This window comes from Pholcus phalangioides, unplaced genomic scaffold, assembly GCF_987345545.1.
Source record: "Pholcus phalangioides strain wild (caught in Gottingen) unplaced genomic scaffold, Ppha-v1.0 ptg000016l_1, whole genome shotgun sequence".
NCBI classification, from domain to species: domain Eukaryota; kingdom Metazoa; phylum Arthropoda; class Arachnida; order Araneae; family Pholcidae; genus Pholcus; species Pholcus phalangioides.
Window position 1 is genome coordinate 11,154,673 of NW_028301609.1, and position 24,629 is coordinate 11,179,301.

General features: G+C 38.5%; 1 protein-coding gene across 1 annotated transcript; it reads right to left on the reverse strand.

Annotated features, from left to right (window-relative positions):
- Positions 1-1,788: 1,788 nt before the first annotated feature.
- On the reverse strand, positions 1,789-22,560 carry LOC149075041 (uncharacterized). Its single transcript, XM_089245719.1, has 5 exons — positions 22,477-22,560; positions 11,879-12,108; positions 11,344-11,449; positions 9,453-9,721; positions 1,789-1,884 (listed from the first exon to the last, which is right to left on the reverse strand). The coding sequence occupies exons 1-4, from the start codon at positions 22,493-22,495 to the stop codon at positions 9,546-9,548; spliced, it is 531 nt and encodes a 176-aa protein (XP_089101845.1). The 5' UTR covers positions 22,496-22,560; the 3' UTR covers positions 1,789-1,884; positions 9,453-9,545.
- Between the last annotated feature and the right edge of the window lie 2,069 nt (positions 22,561-24,629).

Sequence of the window (24,629 nt, forward strand, 5' to 3'; positions counted from 1 at the left end):
GCTACAGGTTTAACATAGGATCCTATGGGTTCACTTGAGTAGGGGGCGATGAGAAAGAAAAAAATTCTGAAGAAGGGGGCGATGGAACGAAAAGTTTGGCTTATTTATTATAATCGTAATAATATGAAGGCGTCTTATTTAATCGACCGCGCCATTAGTGGTCACAATGATGAAGGAGATGTAGACTATTGTTAGATGTAGATGATTATTAAAAATGGGTCTGGCGCTCTGTATAACTGTTTCACGGTCACATTTTTTTAGCTTTTGAATGTGGATGATATTGTTCATAGTATAAAGAAACTTAAAGGCTCTTCTCTAGGTCAGTCACTAGTCTGTCACTAATCTCCTGAGTCTTAATGCCTGTATTATCGACGCCATACATAAAAAACGACAACTTGATGTAATATATACTGATTTTTCAAAAGCTTTTGATCATATCGATCATGGAATTCTTATCAGCAAAATTAGTAAAATCGGTTTTAACTCTGACTTAGTGAATTGGTTCATTTCCTACTTATCCAACAGAATGTTGTATGTTTCCTATAAATCCAATTTAAGCCAAGGTTTTGTTGCTAGTTCTGGTGTCCCTCAGGGATCTGTGCTAGGCCCGTTGTTATTCATCATTTTTATCAATGATCTATCCGCACTTTTCAAAAATTGTCTACTCTTTGCTGATGATTTGAAGATTTTTAAAAGTATTGATTGTATTGATGTATGTTATATCCTTCAAAATGAGCTGTCTTTACTTCACGAATGGCGTTTACTTAATAGACTTAATCTCAATATTGATAAATGTTTTGTTCTTTCATTCACTCACAAAAAGAATCCGATCTTTTTTACGTATAACATTAATAATAGCCAATTGCTTAGAAGAACCTCTGCGACCGATTTGGGAGTTATTTATAGTACCCATTTTAACTTTGCTGATCACATTAAAAATCTTTGCTCGGTGTCATATAAAAAACTTGGTTTGCTTAAAAGAATGTCGAGAGATTTCAAGGATAGTAATACGTTAATACCCCTTTTTAATACGCTTATAAGATCTAAACTTGAATGTGCTTCAATTATCTGGAACCCATTTCACGCTTGCCATATTATGAGTCTTGAAATTATTCAAAACAATTTTCTAAGGTATTTATATTTCAAAAAATATGGTCCTTATACCAATATTCTATCTGCCACTCATCTACGAAACAGTTTCAATGTCAGTAGCTTACAAAAACGCAGAGAGTACTTGCTCGTTATTTTTTTCAAGAAACTGTTGACTAACCAAATTGATTGCATACCAATTCTTAATGAAATCTGTTTCGATATTAAGTGTCACAATACAAGATCTAATTGTTTATTTGCCATCAAATCATATAATACTAATATTGGTAATTTCTGTGCTATAAACAGATTTTCCGAATTTTATAATGCGCTTCCTCAACATCTGGATATTTTTCATTCGTCTGGTACCGACTTTAGAAGATTTTTGCTGTGATTGCGTTGTATATATCTTTGTATAGAATTTTTGTATTTTGCGTAATTCTTTGTTACTTTTTATTTGTCTTTTGTGTACTTTATCATGTCGCTTTTTCTATTCTGTGCAAATTTTTATTTTTACTGCAAGCTGTAATTGGGTTTAAACCTGTAGCTTTGTTTTATAAATAAATAAAAATAAAATAAATAAATAAATAATTTACCTTCAGCAATTTTTTAGTAAGATTCATCAAACTTACAGGAGAACAAACAATTCTGGGGAAATAATTCTAATTTATTTTTGGGAATACAAACGTGTCCGTAATAAATTGCAATCAGAGTTGTTCATTAACTACTACATCATTTTTGTTCCTCGCTATGATCGGTTTCTGCGTACTTCAATCTACATCGGCGGCTTTTCTCCTGCAAAGAATCACAAAAAAAAAAAACCACATTATTCAAGAAAAAGATGCAGATTATCATGTACAGAAGCATGTTTGGGGAAGCGGGGGCAAGTTGCAGCCTTGCTGAGTTGGAAAAATATTGAATTTGAAAAAAAATACATAATTTATTGACTGAGGCTTTCACATGGCTGGCCTACAATGACTTGCAAGCAGTTTCTGGGATATTAGGCCATAGTCTAAGGCAGGGGTCGGCAACCTGCGGCTCTTTGGATGTGAAGCTGCGGCTCTTTAGTTCCATACGCAAATATTATTTATTTTATCAAAAAAAACAAAAAAAAACATTTAAGAATCGTTCTGAATCGATTAACGAGGATTAGGCACCGATTCTATCTCTCAGCCACTTGTACTCGCTTTTCATCGCACCCCTCCCCCATGACACGCGTCGCCACTGTCGTCAGCCCATCAGAAGCTCTCCATCGTCGGATGTTTCTATGTAGGTTTTAATTCGCTTTCGACGCAAGACAATTTGGCGTACATAATAAGTATTATATTTTTAAAATACATATTATACATATTTTTTTCCAAATAAGATACCTAACTACTTTTTTGAAATCAATAAGAATTGTCAAAAAAGAAGCAAAGTACTACTGTTGGATATTACCGCGAAAGTGTTTTTATTAAAATATATATATTTAATAAATTACCTATTTTATTATTTGTCTATTTATAGCATTTATTATTTAAAAATTAGCGTTAAAATAATAATTATAAGTGTTAGTACCTATAAATTGTTATTTAATAAATCTATTTTCGAACTCTGAGGATCAAAGTAGGTAGGTATTTGCAGTTTTAGATTGTTTATATGTTTGGCAATTTTCATTTATTTCGGCATAGCTGGGCATAACGCCTTCACTCGTAAACTAAGTATCTAATATTTGCCAAAATTAAAAAAAAAAACTAAAATGTGCAGACTGCGCCGTGATAAACACGTTCTGACAAGTCCGTTCGTGCCAGTCGGCGATCACCGCACACGGGAGGCGACCACAGATGCGACGAAACTATGTACTTATAGTCAATCAGTACGTGAGAGAGTGGGAGAAACAGTGTTTCGTGTCTAAATTATTTATTTTAATAATTAAATTATTAGAGAATTATTTATTTTATTTAGGTAAGTATTTTTAATTGGGAAATATCGTTGTAAAATGTTTTTTGATAAATTACATTTCATTATGCCCAGCTTCTCGTATGTGGCTCTTTAAAAACTTTGAAATTTTGTAAATTGTAATTTTTGACTCTTCCGACTCAAAAGGTTGCTGACCCCTGGTCTAAGGCATTTTCTTCTTCCTGACATTTCACCCACATCTGTGGCAGGAGGTTGATTGGACGGATGTCTCTGTGACAAGCCTGACTCAAAATTTTTCGATGGTGACTGGCCCTTAAAGCGGGCCATTAGCCAACAAACAGGCTGGGGCCCCTTGGGGACCCCCGGTGAAGGGACAGACAAGTGAGTTATGTATGTATTTCATGTGAGTGAATGTACCTGGGTGGAAATTTTATGGCAAAATGCTCTCTTTTTTTTTGAAAAGTTAAATTCTTCTGTATAAATATAAGAGTGGTCACACTGGTCGGTGGCAAAATTCAAATTTCGCAAATTTTTTTAGCAAAGAATTATCTTTTCAGCAATGCGACAGGTAAGATGGCAGCACAACCTCACGTGTTAGTTATTAAAAGTGAAGTGAGATAGCGAAAAGGAGCTGTGAAGAAAGCATCATTCGAGATGGAGGTACAATGCGATTGGTTAAAACCAGGCTGCGCTGGGATTGGTCGATGGTGAAGAGAGAAGTGGGGGGAGAGAGGGGAAAAAGTTGTTAGTGTATGTTGGGGGGGGGGGGGGGAGAAGGGTGGCAGAGGAAAGAGTGCAGAAGAGAAGAACACAAAAATTATAACAAAAACAATGCAAGTGTAAAAATTTTGCAAATATAACAGAAATTGCCGACATTACCATACAGATTGAGAGGCATGGGGGGAGGGGTGCAGGGTCCTCTGCAATGTCACTCCTGTCAAATATACGGTCATAGCAGCTTCAGGTGTAGGAGAGCCCCTGTGTGGGCATTCTGTAGTGGCCCTCATGAGACAAGGAGCTGTTTAGACAAAGGTAATCAGAAAGAAATCAAGTGCTGTCACTGTGGGGGCCCTCACACATCTACTTATTCTGGATGTCCATCCAGGCCCACAGCGAACTTGAATAGAAGAAGAATATTTATCCAAAAATTCCCCCTGAACTGGTGGAAAATCTCATGACACAAAAAATTGCGCAGACTACACAGACTGTCTGTGAAAATTTTGATGAAAATGCAATACTGAATGCCGGATCAATTACAATTAGCCCCTCTTCACAATCTAAGAGGTGGAACATTATTGACAATGGAAAAATTGTGGATGTGAATCAGGTTAAACTTAATATTGACAAACAAAAGAAACTTCATAGTGTAATTAGGCCTGGCACTCACCCCCTTGCATTGAAAAAAACATTAGTGCAATCTGTGTCGGAGGCTAAGCTCACTCTCACTGAGATACATGCCAGGATTTCGTACAAGGAAGTCCTACGCCAGTTACTGTTTTTCACTCACAGGCATGATGTTTCCTCAGTTTCTGATGTGGTTGCTGAAACATCTAATCCCTTTTTGACGCCCACACGAACTCCCTCTCCAGCAAATGAAGAGGAATATGTCGACAATAGAGGAGAAAATCCTGATACATTATCTGACTCGAATGTTGTATGCTACAATGCCAATCAGGGGGCTGTCCCTGAATCTAACACATCACAAAAAACCCAAATTATGAACTCTGCTGAATATAAGCAGCTTAGTGTTTTCTTCACGAATTTTCTTCAGACTGCTGAATTCACTGCTTAAAAAATTAATTTAACATTGCAAGCTCTGATTGAAATACTTCTTCTCCCCAACAATTAGTAACACACGAGATACACTACCACGCCCTCTCATAGTTATGGCGTGGAATGCCAATGGCATTAAAAACAAAATTCACGAATTAAAAGAGGAGCTATACACCCCACAGTGGTGGTCGGCTGAAGTTGGTTTTCTGTGGTTCCCAACTTCAAGGCGCAAATGCGAGCCGATCTCCCCGTTAAAAAGTCTCGCCACAGAGAGCAACAGTCCTACAACGATAAATAATCCAATCATAACACTTCACTCATAGTTAGTAAAACTGGGGGCAGATGACAGCACTACACATAACAAGCATTACACAAAAACTTTACGTCAGGTTACACGTACACGCACATTCCCGCATGTACCGATTCGTTGGGGGGTTCCGGGGGGGGGTGCATGTGTGGTGTAGCAGTAGTAAGTAGGGGCTCGGGGATCCGGGATGTTCTTAAGTCAGCCACCTCGTTGGGCAATTTGCCTGTTGTGGCGTTGTATTTGTATTTGTATATAATTTTAATTAGTGAAACATGGCTACTGCCTAGTCAATCCATAAAAATTAATGGATACACAGGGGTCCGAAGAGATCGCACCTTAAACCGAGGCGGAGGGGTTGCTATTTTCGTGAGGAATACTTTTTCCTTTCATGAAATCTCTCTCCCCTCGTCTACCCAAATGGAAGTGATTGCGATAAACCTGTACGCTAACAGATCAACTATGACATTTTGTGCGGTTTATAAGCCTCCCAGAAACAACTTGGACATTCCTCTACTGGACAATATCTTTAGCACTCAGTTGCCTACGTTCATGGGGGGTGATTGGAACTGCAAGAATGGCATCTTTTTCAGTATAGGATCTAATCGAGGGGGAAGAGCCCTTCGAAGGTACTGTCTTAATAATTTTCTCACTATACATTCCTCGAAAACCCCCACTCATGTCCCTTCACAAACAAGATATAGACCTGATGTTATTGGTTTTGGCTTGTCTAAGAATTTCCTCTTTGACATCAACACTTACACAAAAAAGATACTCAGTTCCCCACACAATCCAGTCTTCTTCATAATAAATTTCCTTTGCCCTCGTAAAAGACGTGGTGAGGAAGACTGACTGGAATAAATTTCAGGAACTATTACAAGTTCAACCAGCTATTACACTGGACAACACACAGAAAATTGATACTGCTGTATCCAACTTTACTGATACAATTACTGCTACCCTGAGGGACTCGTCCACTGAAGCTCTCCGTCCGGAGCACCAATTTGGTCTCCCGAGGGAAATATTACAAAAAATTCGTCATAAAAATCGTGTTCGAGGATTGTGGCAACGATTTCGGCGGAGAACCGATAAAATAGCACTTAACAGGGAAATTCGACTTGAAAGTCAGTACCATGTGAATAGTAGATTCACAGAATTCATAGGAAATGCATCTTCCGAAAACAATAACATTTGGAAGGCCTGGAATTTGTGTAAACCCAAGGGCACTTACAATGTAAATAAACTTGTGGGGCCTGAGGGAATTGTTGTTTCTGCTGAGGACATTGCGGAAACTTTCGCGGTTGCCTTCGAGAAACAATTTTCTCCGAATTCTGCCTCTTAATACTCAATATGGACTCAGAAGGAAGGTTGCTGCGTATATCCACCATCATTTTTGCACTCCCACTCACAACACCTTCAACTTACTGATGTTATTGAAGTTTCTGAGATCATCTCCAAACAAAACACAAAAAAAGCTTGTGGAGCTGATGGTATCAGTAATCTGACATTAAAAAATCTTCCTAGTAACATGCTTTTCACGCTGACGAATATTTTCAATGCAGCCATAACAAAGCATTACTTCCCCAAGCAGTGGCATACAAAAAACGGGCTATGACCCTATGGTACCTACTTCGTTCAGGCCAATAAGTCTACTTTCAAATACCAGGAAAATCTTCGAAAGGATTATAGCATCCCGGCTGGAGAATTTTTTGACTACTAACAGCATTATTCGGCCTGAACAGCATGGCTTTAGACATGAACATTCATGTATTACGCAACTTGTTCGTGTCACCGATTTCATAACTACTGCTTTCAATAACTATGAATTTGTAGCGGCTGCATTCCTCGATATCAGCAAAGCTTTTGATCGTTGTGATCACCCGACTCTACTCAATAAAATGATAGACTATGGTTTTCCCCCACACTTCATACTCTTCTTCTATCATTACCTTACGGGGAGATCTTTTCAGGTAAGAGTTGGGGGATAAGACATCTTCAACGAAAAGAATAACAGCTTCAGTCCCTCAGGGCAGTGTACTTGGGCCACAGCTTTTTCTGACCTACATCAACTCCTTCCCGGCCTCTCAGGTTGGTATTCTGCCCCTTTTCGCAGATGATGCTGCGGTGTTGTGTAATGCCAGAAAAGCTTCACAGGCTGTCAACAATCTGCAGGAAACAACGGATGAGATTCTAGACTGGTGCGAGGAAAATGACCTTGTGCTTAATCAGGAGAAATACCAATTTGCCTGGTTCGCAAGTCGAACAAAAATTCAATCTTACAGGTGGCTTTTCATTGGTGAGCACCCTTTAAGACCTGTCAAGAAGGTAAAATATCTTGGGTGTGTCTTCAATAAAACGATGACATTCACTCCTCACATCCGATTTGCCTGTAATAAGGCCAACAACATTCTGGGAGCCGTCAACAAAATAACCTTCCCGCAAGCTAAGCTTTCACTTAAGAACAAGGTTCTACTTTTCAAATCGATTTTACGACCTAAATTGCTGTATGCCTCCCCTGCTTGGGCTCATGCCTCCAAAGTAAATATCAGAATCCTACAACGCTCGCAAAATAAAATCCTTAGACGTTTTACTAATGCTCCCTGGTTTGTCAGGAACATAAATATTCACAGAGACCTCCACTTGGAGAAAATTTTTCGCTACATCAAAAAACTAAATAAAAAACAATTCGAGACTATGGGGAACTCTGAGTTCGCACATATCAGAGACTTAGTGAATTACAGTGTGGCACCTGTTCCGAGGACCTCGGCAAGAAGAAAAGTCTTTCGTAGGCCGAAACAGATCTTCCACCTCAGGTGGGAAAATATGAGGTAGTTGGGCTTTTGTACATATATTCTTAATCGCATTTTACTCGTATTTAATCGCATTTTACTCGTATTTAATGGCATTTTACTAGTATTTAATCGAATTTTACTCGTATTTAATCGCATTTATATGGGGGAAAAAAAATTAAAAAAAAAAAAACCCCTTCCTCCCTGGACGAAAAAAACTCGCTTTGAGCTGGTAGGATAATAATCTGTTTTGAGGTTGTGGACTGCTTGGAACTAGCTAATTTTTTACATATACATGCCAATTACTGTTTTCAGCTAACCTCATTAGTGGACTCTGTTCGATCTGTTGGTGTGTGGTGGCATTTTTACGGACTTCCTTACCTGGCAAAAATTTTTATGGCCAAGACCAAGACTCACGGCTTTGTGCAATTCTTTTGTTACACATACACACACTCACACTCCTAGCAGACATATTTCTTCCTCCTTCATAGGCCTATCTGAGCCAGTCTGGATGTCCCACTATCAGCCCTCAGGAGCTGGGAATGGGGGTAAACCTCTGATGCTGGTCTGGTAGGGTGAAATTCGTGCCCCCTCTGGTTCAGCGCTCGGGGTACCAAACCCGTCTACTCTCCTCTAGTTGTGGTCCTGGGAGCAAGTAGGCTATACACAGGGCAGCAAATTTGAGAGGTGACTGGGTCCAGAAAACTAAAATGAAATGGGGTAATGGGGGGACGGACCATGAATCTACCTCTGCTTAGAGCAGGGCCAAAACTGGAACAGGCAGGTCTGGTACCCCAGAGCTGCAAAATATTGTCCTTTAGGGTAGATTCATGTCTACAGACACGGCAAATATTCTTTAGCATAAAACAAATAAACGTATTTATATCTATCATATACGGCTGTGCAGTTACAGACACGTTTATGCTAAAGAACGTTTACAGTGTCTGACACAACCTAGTGTCTGTAAATGTGAATCCACACTAAACCTTTTTCAATATTATAATGGGGGTGTCAAAATGTGTGTTTGCCCCGACTACTACTTCACCAAACACCAACTCTGGCCATATCGCTATATTGCAATTTACTGCCATTAGTGAGATGGGTTGGAAGTGAAGGCGCTGTCTATCGGTGGTCGCCTCGAGTTACAGTTGTTTGCCCCGACTGACCAAGAATCTGGTTACAGCTTTGGTCTAGAGAGCGAGGGATTTAGTATGAATGTATATAAGTGACCAAATTAGTAGAGGGAGAGAAACATAATCACGGGGGGGGGGGGTGTTGCTGAGTAGGCTATACTACTTCCAGTGTGGCTCAAGATGGCAGTAGCTATAGCCCAGAGTAGCAAATTTGAGGAGTGAGTGGTAAGGGAATTATTCTAAAATGGACGAAGGGTGATATTTAAATCTGCCTCTGAATGTATATGACTACCTAAACTGGTGTGGAAGCCGGAAGTTGTGGTAAATCAGGAAGGGGTGATTTAGTGAGCTGGGGGGGGGGGTGGTGAAGATACAGTATGATAACGTGGGGATGGCTTAACAAGAGAGGCAATCGGAAATAATTTTGGGGAAATTGTTTTGCAAAAATTTCAGATAAAAACTTACACCATCTAAACAGAAAGGCCCACAACCATCCCCTCCATGAATGAGCTACTACTATTTGTTGATCCTGGGCTAAAGGTCCAGTGATCTTGCTCTTCAAATCCTCCAACTTGATTTCGAGATCCCGAATTTGTTCATGAAGACTTGTTTGTTATGATCCACCTCGACAAACTGTGCTGTTCCGTCATTCTGAATATTGGTTTGGCTTTGTGGTTGAGGAAAGTCAATGATGCGCTCCCTTATTATGCGATGAGACTCCTCTACATTAGGACCTGTTCGTGTGAGAATAGAAAATGTAATGAATGTTTAGAAAAAAAATTCAGGTAAATGTCGTAAAAATAGCAGGTAAAAACGCATTTTATCCTCATTTATTATGGTTTTCCCAACTTTCCTCTTTTTTCAAATCAAATATGTGTAAATACAGTCAAACCTCATTAATGAGTCACTCTTGGGAGAGTAAAAATATGACTTGGTAAGCGGAGTGACTCGTTAAACGGAGTAAGCCATAGCTGTGCCAATTCCTGTCTGAGGACAATTGGGACTTCAAAAAGTGACCCGGTAAGCGGAGTGACATGTTAACCGGGTGATGCACTAACGAGGTTTGACTGTATTGTGCTTCAAAACTTTTTTTTGGCCTCGGGAGAGACAGGCCAACAACTTTGTTATGGAGTTTTTGAGGACAAGGTGTCCGTACAAAAAGTAAATTTTTATATTTTAATAACTATACAACCCTTTGCAACATGAATGATGCATTTGAGTTCTACATGCTATTTAGATACTTTTTCAATTAAAAGTGTTCTTCTAGGATCAATTGTGGTTTGCCAGTAAAAGCTGTGCGAGGTGTTAGCTATGCATCCCTGTCCCAGAGCTGCTCTATGCATCTGGGGCTGATACAAATTAATACCACTCAATTATTCAACCCTTACGTCCTCAAGTCGGAGTAAAAGATTATTTATTTACAGTTATAACAAATAATGTATATATAGGATATATAGGATATTTTCAAATTACCTACTTATAAATCAGTACATATGTTTTATGCTACTACTCCTTGAGTGAGAGAGGAATGGAGAAAGCAATAGGTCAAGATTTACCCCAGGCTTTCGTCATCTTCCGCTCCTTCCACTTTTCCCCAAAAACTGGACAACCACCTTTCACCAAGACCCAGTTCGTTCTGCCTCTTCCAACCACCTTCTCTCCTCCTTTTTCCTCCTGTTCCCTCTCATTGGTTTCGTCTCCGAAACGTCAAACCCCCCCCCCCCCTCCCCTTTGGGTCCCAGTCTAGAATTCCCTACTCCCTGATGTCTACATACCAATGATAGAATCCGTCTGGCACTCCTTCTCAAGATATCACTGCCCAAAGGGCAGGGTCAATTCTGAGAATCTGCACAACGCGTTGGAAGTAACACCTGTGCATATAGGTGCCTCACCTATTTCCATACACGGATTTGCTCATTTCTGAATAAAGGTCCAACCCAATTCCCAGACTGTCTTGGCGTCATAAATATAAATATATTCTAAAAGGCTTCATTAAAATTAAGTGATTAGTGTGAATAAATATTAATAATTCCACAAATTAATGTAACAAGTTAGCGAGTAGCTTGTTACAATCCTGTATATGTGCACACCCTCATTTTTAATCATTTATTTTAAATGGTTTTAATTCTTTTTTTTAAACAAAAAAAATGGCATATAAAGAGGCTTTGGAACCCGAGGCTGCTCAAATTTTGTAGGATCGATCCCGAGCACCTACAGGTCTAAAATATTTCTAATGCCCTTGGGCATACACCAATTTGTTAGAAATTCCCCAGCTTATGAGATGCATGTAAAATACTGAAAATTATGGATATATGTATATTTAAAAAAACTAGCTATCCGGGCAATTTCTACTCACCCACTAATGTTAGTGTGAGCTGCATGGCAATCGGTGATTGGGAATTGTTGAACACCTGCAGAATTATCGTTTCGTCATCCAACTTCCTGTATGCGACGTCATTGATCTGCAAATGAAAATGGAAAAATTCAAATAAGTTGTTATGGTATTCTTATTTATATAGTCAAATTCGCAATAGTTATATATTCCACATACACATTTACCTAAGCTCAAATAAAATTCTAACAATTCGATCATAAATCTGAGATTGAGCAACCAATACATATACCGGGGCCGGAACTAGAGGGAGGGAGAGCAGGAGGGGAAACTGTCCCAGACGGAAATTTTTTGGTGCAAACAAAGAATACCATCATATCCTTGTTGGCACGCTGGGCTTGTGTTATATGAGACTTTTTGGATATATTCACATCAGATGAATACAGGTGTCGAGGGGACGTGATATCTTATAAAATGAAGAAAAAATTTTGAAAAAAAGTGTTTTTTCATAACCCCCCGATTCTATTAAAGTTAATGGGGAAAGTCATTAGAGACTTACATATTCGTAATCCGGACAACGTATATGAATCCGCTTTTGATGGGTAGCAAAACTTGGTAGAATGCCTTTCCGGAACAAAATGTCTAACTCTCCCGTCATTGCCGCTTTGATGTCAACCTTGACGGTCATCGGTTGATGAGGCATTTCTAACTTGAAATATCGACGTCCTTTTGATGACACTACGAACTCGAAGGGCACACCATCATAAACTTCCTTGGGCCGAAGATTTACTGAAATGAATAAAAAGAAATATAATGTAAATTTCATTAAAAAAACAAATAAATTTTATCAGTATATATATATATATATATACATAGGATAAAAATGAAGAGGAAATGAAAAAAATATCTTGAATGACACAAAAGTGCTGGTACTGCTCACTTGTTCAATCAAAAATATATATCCAAAAAGAATTATATTAAGAAAAAGGAAAAAAATTGAATTTCATGAGGGAAATAGAACCTATGCAGTGGGTCTTCATCAGGGAGATCCCCATGCATGGTTCCAAAAAGTAGGCATTTCTGAAGGGTGGCTATGCCTAAATGCATTAAAAATAACAATCCTTGTTCCCCGACGCCTGCCTTCTCAAAAACATGTTTGACGAAAAAAACAATGAAAAATGTAAAACAATAGTTGAAAAATATATACAGAGCTTCAGATTATAAGCTCAAAGAAGCATGAGGAAATGTATACAAAGTTACAGGAATACAATAATTACAGTGAATATTTCACAAGGATTATGAAAAATGATTCACCGGACATACCTCAAGAATGGGGAGATTGTTTTTTTTTGGAAATGTCGTTGAAGAAAGCGGTTGGAATACTGTTGTCATAATCCTTGTAAAATGTTCACTGCAACAGTATTCCAACCGCTTTCTTCAACGACATTTCCAAAAAAAAATAACAATCTCCCCATTAAGGAAACAGTTATTTTCCGGATATTTTGCTGAGGTGAACTCGGAAAGAAAAGTCACCACGTCTCTGTCGGACTCGAACCCAGGCCCGCTTGCATACCGGGCAAGCATGCTACCATCTACACCACTGGAGACATGACCCTGTCTTCCTTATTTCACGCACTGTGGCGTGAGGCGCTGAAGTAGAGGCATTAGTAGCTTCTCTTAACTTCAAGAAATGGCCCCGGGGTGGGACGGTTTAGAGTGAGATAGACAGCTTTTTCTCAGCCCGAGATATCAAGGAAACAGTTATTTTCCGAATATTTTGCTAAGTGGTGTAGTTTGTTTTCCAGTAGTGTAGATGGTAGCATGCTTGCCCGGTATGCAAGCGGGCACGGGTTCGAGTCCCGGCGGAGACGCGATGACTTTTCTTTCCGAGTTCACCTCAGCAAAATATCCGGAAAATAACTGTTTCCTTGATATCTCGGGCTGAGAAAAAGACATCTATCTCAATCTCCCCATTCTTGAGATATGCCCGGTGATTCTTTGACTATTTTTTCGTTTATTTTTTGACTTTTTCATAATCCTTGTAAAATATTCACTGTAATTATTACATTCTTGTAACTTTGTACACATTTTTCTCATGCTTCTTTGAGCTTATATACCGAAGTTCTGTATATATATTTCAAATATTGTATTTTACATTTTCCATTGTCTTTTCGTCCAACATGTTTTTGAGACGGCAGGAGTCGGGGAACAAGGGTTAGCATTTTTAATGCATTTAGGCATAGCCACCCTTCAGAAATGCCTACTTTTTTCCGAACCATGCATGGGGGTTCCCCTTGATGAAGACCCACTGCATAGGTTCTATTTCACTCATGAAATTCAATTTTTTCCTTTTTCTTAATATAATTCTTTTTGTGTATATATATATTATAAAGTTATTCTGTAAATTATATCTTATTAATCTTACTCTACTAATACGTTTTTATTAACTATAAAAAGATATCTTAAAACTTTTGCGTTTTGAGTTTTTTCGGGAAGTTCCTTATATTTTTGATGCAATTGCATTACGGCCCTCTTTCAAACTTTGCCAGAGAAAACTTAGGGAACATATTTTGAAGGTGTTTTAAAGCTGCTGATTTAGTTACTACTGATAAATGAAGAACTGTTTAATGTGACTCGTGCAAGGCAGTTTTGACGCCCCTTTGCCGTATAAGTAGCACCAGTAAATTAACGCAGGAAACTTGTTGCTGTGTTCCCAGCCTGATGAAATGCCTCAAAAATCACGGGTTTCCTCTACGAACCATTTAGTTTGCTCATAGTTTGAAAGTTTGCATAAAAACTTTTTTTTGCAAGTTTTGTAATCATTTTTGTTTTTCATCCCTGATTTGGCGCTCCATGCATCGCGTAGGATATACATCCTAGAGCCTTTTTGATCAGTGCTTATAGTGTAATGCCTTAGGCTGGCATTACACTATAAAAGTTTTGGAAAAGTTTTTATATAAAACTTGAAAAATGCAACTAATCAGCGTATCTGCCACACTCGAGTGAATGCAACCGATAGGCTTATTGGATGGTTTTTCAAGTTGTGTAAAAGATTCTTTATCAAACTCTTATAATGTAATCGGACTTTAGTTCGATCCATCGTTGAAGTAAAAGAAAAGCTATATTACAACTTGAAAATGTATAAGAAAGAAAAGGTATCCCCATAACAGTGGGTCACCAAAATTATGGTACGTCTGAGTAATATCGTCCATGCTGCGATTCAGTGGTTGCCTTCATGAAATCCTAACAAGCAGTTGATGGGAGAAAATATCTTTAAATGTTTTTAAAATATTGGTAGGGGGGGGGGGGGACAAAGGTAATAACACAGCCATTATCTACAGATACTGATTAACATCGTTTATGCCCGATGAGGGCTCTAGGATATAGCCATTTTTTCGCATTTCTGGGGGACTCCCTCCCTTCGCTACGGCTGTGATTGTGCAACTTTTCTGGGAACAATCAACAGTTATCATTTGACATTGTGAATCTCAATAGAGAACTAACCCAGTAGTTTTCTGCTGCCAGTTAATCTCACAGTAATGGGCTTTGGTATGTCTACTTTCAGTTCACGGAAACTTGGCCTCCGACATTTTGCCCCTAATTTTTTTTGACTCCTGACAGTAGGGTCCTAAATAGAAAGGAGCAGGTGGTTCTGGTGCCCCGGACCAGAGGGATTGCAAATTTCACCCTTTAACCTCTTCAACATTACGGGGGAGATGAAACTACGCTCTCGTCCCGGCTGATGAAGAATAGTCGTTGAAAAACTATTTTTGATCCTAATTCCGCTCATGTGCACTGGCAACAACCAACACCTAGAACAGCTATAGTTGGTATTGCAATTGTAAAATTCATGCCATAATAATACCTGTAGTGCGCTTGCTCAAAGAATGGATCAAAAATCATGGAGGAATGAATGAGTTTCTAACCTCCCTGATCAAAAAATGGTTTTTCAGTGAATGTGGAATGAGAACGCGAGGTTACCATCCAAAGAAGTGGATTGCCTTTAATTAGCTACTTTTGCTCAGTTCGTTGCGCACTGGCTCTCTATTACATACCAGTTATGCATTTGTTTATTGAGGTTTTTTTTTTAACGATTGAGATCACATGCTCACACACACACTGGTTTTGGTCTCTTACATACTTGCACGTGCTCTAGATCAGTGATTCTCAACCTTTTTTAGCCCATGTCCCCCACCTCGTGTTACCCAGTGTCTCACCCCCCCCCCCCCCATGTCGGAGTGCGAGATGTTTCCCACTTATTGAATTGAATTTAGTCAAAACTAAATTTATAATGAACAAAACTTTTATAAATTTGATCGACCTTCGTAACCCTGGGCAGACATGTACCCAGAGGGGGAAGAACAAGAAAGGATCATTTTCCCCAAGAGCCGCATTATATGGAAAAAATAGGTCTTGTAATATACGAGACAAATCCACAGAGAGCGTATATATATAACAATAAATCTGCCTTCTGACACTACTAATTTTCTTGGCCACTCATTCGCTAAATTTGCCGCCCTGGGCTGTAACCCGCCAAGCCCCCCTGTAAATACGCCACCGTTCACCCACTCTTCCATGGCCAAATAATAATTTCCTCTTGTATAATAAAAGTATGCATTTGAAATCTCTGATTAACGGTTACCCCTCATTCATGGACAAAAAAAAAATTGTCAGAGGGGTGAAAATATGTGTTTAGTTTGCGTGTAGGTCTCTCAGAAACTTCACAAATTCGAGTTTTTTTTAGACCTGAAGCATTTTCCTTTCATTCCATGATATATTATCCACTATAACTCAAAAACAGTTTGAAATGGGACAGGATTGGTAGGGTTTTTCGTGTGTTTCACTTAGGCTCATCAATGAGCCTTCTTTCGTTTGACAGAACCCGTTCACCCTGCATACACATTAGATCATCGGTTCCATCATTGACGCTAGCTGGGGTGGCTCAAGCTCACATGCCGAACGGGTTCAAAGCCTAATGTGCTGCCCTCAACGACAACCCTTGCAGGGAGGCTGACAGGGTTTTTTTTAGTGAAAAATCACACACAACACTACATGTGCACTCAGACTGTTAGGTACACACACAGTTACACCCCGGCACAACTTTGCCCAGTGATCCAGTGATAAACTTGATTTTTTTCGAACAAAATGTCTGTGTTTATACGTCCCACTTTTAAGAAACTGCCTCGCATGTAGGTCCAGGATTCTTTTGTTGTTCTTATCACGCCCGATAACTTGAGTCACATTACAACTCTTATTGATGCGCCAAATTCCCTGGACGGATCATGCTGATCCCTTGGGAATACGTGAAGACTACGTTATTAAAAATAATTAATTAATTAATTAAACTATGGCCCCCCCCCACTACCTGCAACAGACCCCCCCCCCCAGGCCAGGATCTTTGGTAGGCCTCTCTAGTGTGAATTTATAGCGAAAATAAAAATGACCAGATTCGTTCCAGGCTGGAGTCCGGTCAGCCCTGCCCTTGGGGGATGGGGGAAACTATGATCATTATTCATACTTGTCCCGTAAACAGGGGCATCGGAAGTATTTCGAATCTGTGGGAGCTCGCCTCAAGCTTTATGTAGAAAATTTAGATTCCTGAACCTTTTCGGGAGTTCGTAAGACAGTTTTTTCGATGCCAATCCCATTGTGCCATTCACTGAATGTGTTGATTTTGACGAAGACATCAACAACGCTCATTTTAGTAGAGTAATATTAAAGTTTTTGTTTTTAACGTGATCGTCACGTATTCCCAAGAGATCTTTGCTATCTGTCCAAGAAATTTGTTAGTAATTAAAATTTCATAATTTCTGTGCAGAAATTTCCTTTTCCCGCGATTTCAATTTTGTGTGTGCGTAGTATTCAAAACCCAGATTTTCTCTGCCTACCAATTGTAGAACTCTTTTTCCGCTTTGTCAAAAGCATGATATGCGGTAAAATATAATGGCTCCCCACACCATTCAGCAGGACCTTTAAGATGGGATCTTTGTTTCGGCCCCCGGAACCCTCTCAATATAGTGAATTTATAGTGTGAGCAAACAAAAAATGATGAGAATCGTTTTCAAGGCTGGAGTCCTGTCCACGGGTAGAATTATGAAAAAAGAAGATTCCTTTCGTCGTGCGGTATTGTACCAGTGAACGCAGGAAGAATTTTTTTTCCCATAACCTTTCTATTTGCCCCACCAGTGGAAGATTAAAAAAAATGGCTACTGGTGGGCCAAAGCCCCGTTTTCTGTTTTTCTGATGCAGCTTCTATTTCAACCCGTCTACTATGATGGGAGTCAAAGATGAAACTTCAGCAATAGGTTTTGTCCTGCCATTTTAGAAACAGAATTTTCATGACCTTGTTTGAGAACACAAAGACAGATCCATTGAAAAGATAGCTCTCCATGGACAACTTTTCTGGAATAGGTCTTTTTCTATCGTACTTTATTTTAATAACTATACAACCCTCTTTGCAATATGAATGATATATCTGAGTACTAAACGTTATTTGAAAATTTTTTCCATATAACTTTTCAACTTTTAACCAAATAAACTTTTCCAATTCCCTTGTTTGCTATGCAACTTGTATATTTTATTATTGTGTGTGTCACGCTTGATGAATTGGCCAGCATTTCCACCGTGTTAGGTCACCACGTAGAGCCATTGTGTGATGGTTAGACTACCCAATGGAACCAAACATTGCGTCATCCAGTAGTAAAACTCGTTAAGCGCCAATCAGTTTTTTATTTTACAAAAAGTGAAAAAAAAAAAACTTTTGTAGAGTGCGTTTTTCGGGCTGCCATTTTGAAATTTAAAATTTTAACAGCATAACATTAATATTTAACAAGTGTCAGCTCAAAAAACACTCTACAAATGTTTCTTTTTCACTTTCTATAAAAAAAACTGGTTGGCGTTTGACAAGTTTTGCAACTGGACGACTCTCTCTCTCATATATATTTTACATGATAAATCTATCTATCAAGATAAAGTAATGCCAAATAAAAGCTAATCACTGAGTTTCAAAGAGTTTGATTGTTGTTTGATTTCAAAGTCGATTTCCCGAGTGTGTGTGTTTTTTTCTCGGGGAAATTTCAGAGCTATTCCAGGGAAGCATGCTTGAGAGTGTTTCTTGCGCGCCCCCCCCCCCCTCTCTCATCTATCTATCTATCTATCTATCTTCTTCTATATATATAAAATTGATTTTCTGTGTGTCTGTGTGTCTGTGTGTGTGTATGTTCTCTATACAAACCTACAATTTTAGATCGATCGTCGCCAAATTTTGCATATATACCAAATGGGACCCGACTTGAACGATAGGCTACTTTAAAATTTCGTCAGAGTAGGGCAAATGCCCCAAATGGGCAAAAAACTGTCGGGCAACAATGGTTTTTGGACCTCAACAATCACTTTACGAACGTTTACTTTGGTTACCGTGGTTCCCTAGCAATGCGTTTCAGACGTGTATATGCCTTTACAACGGTTTGTCACTTCTTTAATCCTGTTAGTATATGTATAATAGTTTATGCCTTTATAATGGTTTGCCACATTTTCAATATACTCTCAGTAATGAGACTTTTTGAATAGACGTCATAATCATCATCAGCATCGCTTTGAGAGTCAGGAAAAGGGTGATCCTCATAGAAATCAGTGCTAAAATTGTCGATTTTACTGTAGAAATGCTGCAATTTAGTGGGGTTTTCTGTCACATCAATAATTTTTAAAATTGTATTGAATTCTCGGTTTTTGAAATATTCAGTTCGCTTAGAGATATAGGAAGCCCAGGAGATTAAATATGAAGTAATTAGCCAAACCTATACTTTTGAGTTGGATATTCGAACAATATCATTGATTTCATTTATATCTTCTCAAGTATGAAAATTAATGTCTCCATATTGTCTCTTTTGATATTTATTTGCATAAATTCATGTGGGTTAGGATATTTTAAAATTAGTTATGAGCCCGTGAAAAGTGCATCGAAAAAATTCCACAGCTTTAACTAAGGATTTTTGGAAGCTGGAACAGACAGATGGATAACTTGAAGTTCAGGGGGTGGAGGTTTATCGAAATACCTAGCGCCCCTTAAAAAAAAGAAAATATATATTCATTGCTACGTTTCTGTGTAAATCTAGATTTGTTTATTTCATGAATCGCGCAGGTCGCCATATTGGTTAACTTGGACACGGTTTGTATGTCCCTCAAGAAAAAGAGAGGGAGATATCACGTGATCCAAAAAAGCCTCATTGAAGAAAACCCGGGCAACGCCGGGTATTATAGCTAGTCTCATATAAAAGAGAACCAGGAGCAAGGAACTTTGCTACTCGTTGATTTGATTTTTGAATAATTAAAATTAATTAAATTAATAAATTTTTATCAAAATTTTTTTGTACACAAAAAAGTTTATATGTAAAGGTGAATCCCTGAACCCTCCGTCAGCCTCCCTCTTGTGAGATTTCTACAGGTTGTTCGAAAGGATTCTAATATATAGTCATACTTTTTCCTCTTTATATTTCCTCTTAAATGCTTCGCATCTGTGCTTTCTTCACAGGTCTCTCAGACCCCCTTAATCACATGCCGTGGTTTGAATTCTACTTGGTTTTCATCCATCAGCCCCCTCCCTTAGAATATTCCAGGGACATTAAAGAATCTGGTCTAGATTATAGTGGTCGAAATGCATTGATTCTACTACCATCCTTTTCAAAAGTATTTTCTGCAAATAATTAAAGTTAAATTTGCAAAATTTGTCAAGGGCGCCCTAATGAGTTGGCTGGATGTGTGCCTGTTCAGTTCTTTCAATAGTTTTTTTTAAAATATTTTGGGGAGCCGTGGATAAACGTTACCATAGCAAGAGACCAAAAGTTTTAAAATCACTGCTTTAAAGCTATTCGAATAAGTAATGAATATAAAATGCAATGCACCCATCTCCTCCTGCGTATGCGCTCGAGTCTTTCAGGCTATCTCTATATACACGGAACGACTTTCAACTTTCAGTCCCTTTAATCTTTTCTTCATGTCGGTGTCTGTGGTACTGCCCAACAGCATTCGCCAATACGCCGGGCCGTCATAAGAGCATCATGGGCCCCCGGGCCAAGTGATTTTTCTGAGACCCTACCTGGCAAATTCTTGAAAATTTTAACAGGTTCTCATTTTTGTGAGGCACCTCTTCTCTTCAGGCTCCCGGGCCGTGCCGGGTGGGCCCATGCGTTAAGACGGCATTGCCAATACGCGTGAGTAACGCATCAAAATTCAATTTTACTCCTCTGAATTTCGTTGAGGAGTGAAAATATTCCTTCAAATTGTAAGTAAGGTTTTTTATAGTTTTTTTTTATCGCGATAAAAAAATACGCCTTAAAATTTTGAAGAGGAGTGAAAATCAATATTCAAAATTATATTTTCCGATAACACTGCTATTCATTATGGGAAATACGGGTGCCAACGGCGTTCATAAGAACCTAATTTTCAACATGCGAGCAGGGCCGGATTAAGACGCTTGAAGGCCCTAAGCACTTGAGTAATTTTGGTGTCCCCCTTCCCCACCCTGCCATTGACTACACAGTTCAACGATTTTTTTTGCATTTGAAAACTAAAAATTTGTACTTTCAGGTTTAGCTTTTTTTGGGAGAATTGACAATATTGGATATTGCCGATTCCCCTCTAGGGTGACCATACGCATCGTATTTCCCTTCCATGGTCCCCACAAGGGTGAGCTGACAGGGCTCCGTCCCGACACGATTTTCATTTTTTTTTCACGCTATAAATTCATCATAAACGGGGCCCGTGAAAATCTGACCTTGGAAGCAAGCAAAAAATCTCAACCTAAGGGCCATGTTTTCCCATCTATCTATCCACATTATTATTCAGAAGTACCTTATATTATTTAGTTAATTGCCATGATTGGGTACCTTTTCCTTCTGATACATTTTCGAGTTAATTTGCAATTTAGACTTGGTAGCATGCTTCTACGTTGAATCAAACTACGCAGTTCATCCATATATGTGTTATACTCGTAGATCTGCACATTTTAAGTTCATGTCCTCATTCTGTAGAACTTGGCTCACGCTGTGTCTTTTTGACGCATGGGACCATCCAGGCGCGCCTCGGGGACCTTAAGTGCAAAGAGGGCCTCGTGACAATTAGATCTGGTTGCAATTTTCGTGAGTAAGTATTCAAATTGGAAGGCAGGTATTTTTAGCTAGATTGGAGCTTCGGAAAAGTCTTTTTGCCCAGGGGTCCTAACGAGGCTAGTGTGATTTCTCGGACAACGAGAAGTCACTCTATAAGAGGGGTCCAATCGCAAGGGTTACGCTGAGAAAAGGAGAGTTTGGGGGTTTTCTTTCGGCTGTCGGAGACGCGATTGCCCAACCTAGTTATTGGCCTTATCAAGAGCACACAGAATCGACCTATCGAGGGACACAAAGAATTGAATCTTTCCAGAAAAATTTTTTGTTGATAACTTCGAAAAAGCATTATAAATTAACAGATATTCATTTGGTAACATGTAAAGGTATTTTCTTTTAATATTTTAATTCTTACAAAAATATTTTTTACTTTTAATCCTCATTTGGGAGATACGGGGCCTCTACCTGCGTAGGCCTCTGGAGTCTACGACCCTGCTAAGAATGCGCTTGGCTAAAGGCCGTCTTAACAGCATCATGGGCCCTAGGGCAAAGTGATATTCTGGAGGCTCATATATTTCTGACGGGGACGTTAAGGAAAAAAAGAGTTAAAAAATTGAAGTTAAATTCAACCATTTTTCGACTGAAGTTACATTTTGACCCGATGTTCACAATTTTACGAACACACTAGGGCCAGGGCCGTACACAGGATCGATTTTTGGAGGGGGAGAGGGCCACAAGTAATCTCTTTCAAAGAATTAGTGTTTCTAATCTTCAAAAAGCATAGTATTGAATTAATAAAGGTTAAGGTAGCATAAAAGGGTAATTTCATTCAATAATTCTTTTTTGCGAAAATATTTAATAACATCTTAATTTGTGATGAGGTAAAACGGTTCCTCATGTTCCCCCGTACGCCTGCAAAAAGTGCCTTTTTTTCAAGTGGCCCACCAGTGAAAATTCATTATAATATGGCGTGGAACGGAGTACAGTAAAAGTGCAAAGATAAGTAAAAACGCTTGTTGAATTATGGATAAATAATAATTGTGAAGTTGCTACTTACTGGTCTTGACGTTGGGCATTTTTGACTTGCAGAAGTAGAAGAGAATTTGCCAATGGGATCGAAACGAAGGTCACTATATGTTCAATAAGAGTCTCTGATGTGAAAATATCTATAAGATAAAGATAGACGGAAGATAAAGAATTCGTCTGCAAAGATTTTACTTTTTGAGAATTTTCTAATTCTTTTCCAAATAAAAACAAATTTACTTACCGGTTACCAAATTTTCCGTGGCCGGTATCGAAAATGAATTTTTGGAAATGAACGACTGTGACCGAAATTTTATGAGCTTAAGTTTATATAAAACTAGCAAAAATACCGGGCGTTGCCTAGGTTCTATCCCTTGGTGACAAAGAAGACCGACAAACCATTGTAAAGAGATAAATGTATGAAATGCATTGTTTGGGAACAGCTTAAAAAAAATCGGGGGAAAAAGCGTTTTCCTCTAATTTAGACTGTTTTCACCCAACTTTTCCCCGATTTTGAATTCAAATATCGCAGTGATATTAGGGACATCCCTGTAGTTATCTTCCTTCGTGAAAACCAACATCCTCTATATCAGGCCCGATATAGATTCGCGGGCCAGATATGGGGTATTTTTGCCGCTCGCGTGACCATATGACCCGTTTTTTGCGGTATATTTCTGTAATTTGGGCCGTCCCAACTGTTCTTTGGAAAATGTGTCCCGTTTTCTCCTTATTTTCAACAATGATAATTTGAATTTTTGAAATCAAGAACAAAGATTATTTTCATGACTTAATTATGTTATGATAATCATGACTAATAATAATTATAGTCAAATATATTCACATCATATATCAGTATACGTACATGAACATGTAAATTTTTTTGAATTACATTTTTATCTGCAATACCCATCATTTTGTATGATTGGCGATTTTTCGACAATTTTAGCGATAGTTGGTAGCTTTACTGGCCTTTGATAATTTTTCGTCTGTAAATGTCAGCTTGACTTGCTTTTGACAATTTTTGGTTGTAACCAACACCCTTGAACCCCCAGACACTTGAAGGTTGTGGAGCTGCCGGGCTAGAGAACTGATTCTTACCCAGGGCCGCAACTATATATACACTCTTTCAGCCGGGCAAGCATGAATCATGCCACCCTCGGGTGATTTTGAATAATTTAAAAAAATAATTTAGCATCCCTATCTGGTTCTGCGCACGCGGCACTAGATCCACCTGCATTCTTCTCTTGGCTAGGTGGGAGAGAGGTCTGTGAAAACCCTAGGCCAGAGGATTTGATATCTAATTTTTAGCGTAGCCGGTCAATTTGTCGCACTCAACTCGTCGCGGAACAAATTCGTCGCAGCTCCAATTCGTGCCGGTACAAGTTTGCCGCCGTGTGGATGATGGGTTGCATTTCAGCATCTAGTTGAATGATTTGAAATCGGAACAATCCAGTCTTATTTCGATGAATTTTGTGTTGCGAGCCAGAATAAACATATTAACGGTCGAAAAACCATTATTTTTTTTCTCCAGTATTTTACTTCATATATTTAGGAGAAATTTAAAATAAAAGTTGTTTTGGTAACTGCTGTGCCTCTGGTCTAAAAATACGTTTGAAAAATTGTATTTTTTCTAACGAAAAATTCCACAAAAACAAAGTTTACATAATTTTTTTGCATGTAAATTTCAAATGTAAGTGTATGAATTATTTTTATTCGTATTCTGTATGTTTTTGTGAACATTTTAGTGAAAATTTCACTTGAATATATTGAAAATTGAAAAAGTTGTGATTTATTTTCTCAAACAATGCCGCTTAAAAATGGAGCCTCGGAAAAGTCATCTGCATCAGTTTTTGATAAATTTCAACATTTTTTTTTCTCAAAAAGTTTTAGAGATATGCAAATAATATTTCACACGGTTAATAAGGATGGTAAATGCAACAAATAAAAAAAAAATCATTGAAATCTGAGACTATGGCTGTCATTTTGGCATTTTGCCGGGTGATTTGAAATGGAATGACCCACCAATTACTTTGCTTTTAAAGTGGTATGTGTACGAAAATTTGACAAAAAAGTTTCGAATTGAGTTTGAAATCTGAAATTGTGTCTGTATTCGAGTTTTTGCCTGGAATGGAGAAATATTTCTATAATATTTTAATATGAACAGCTGAAAGGCATTATATATGCTAA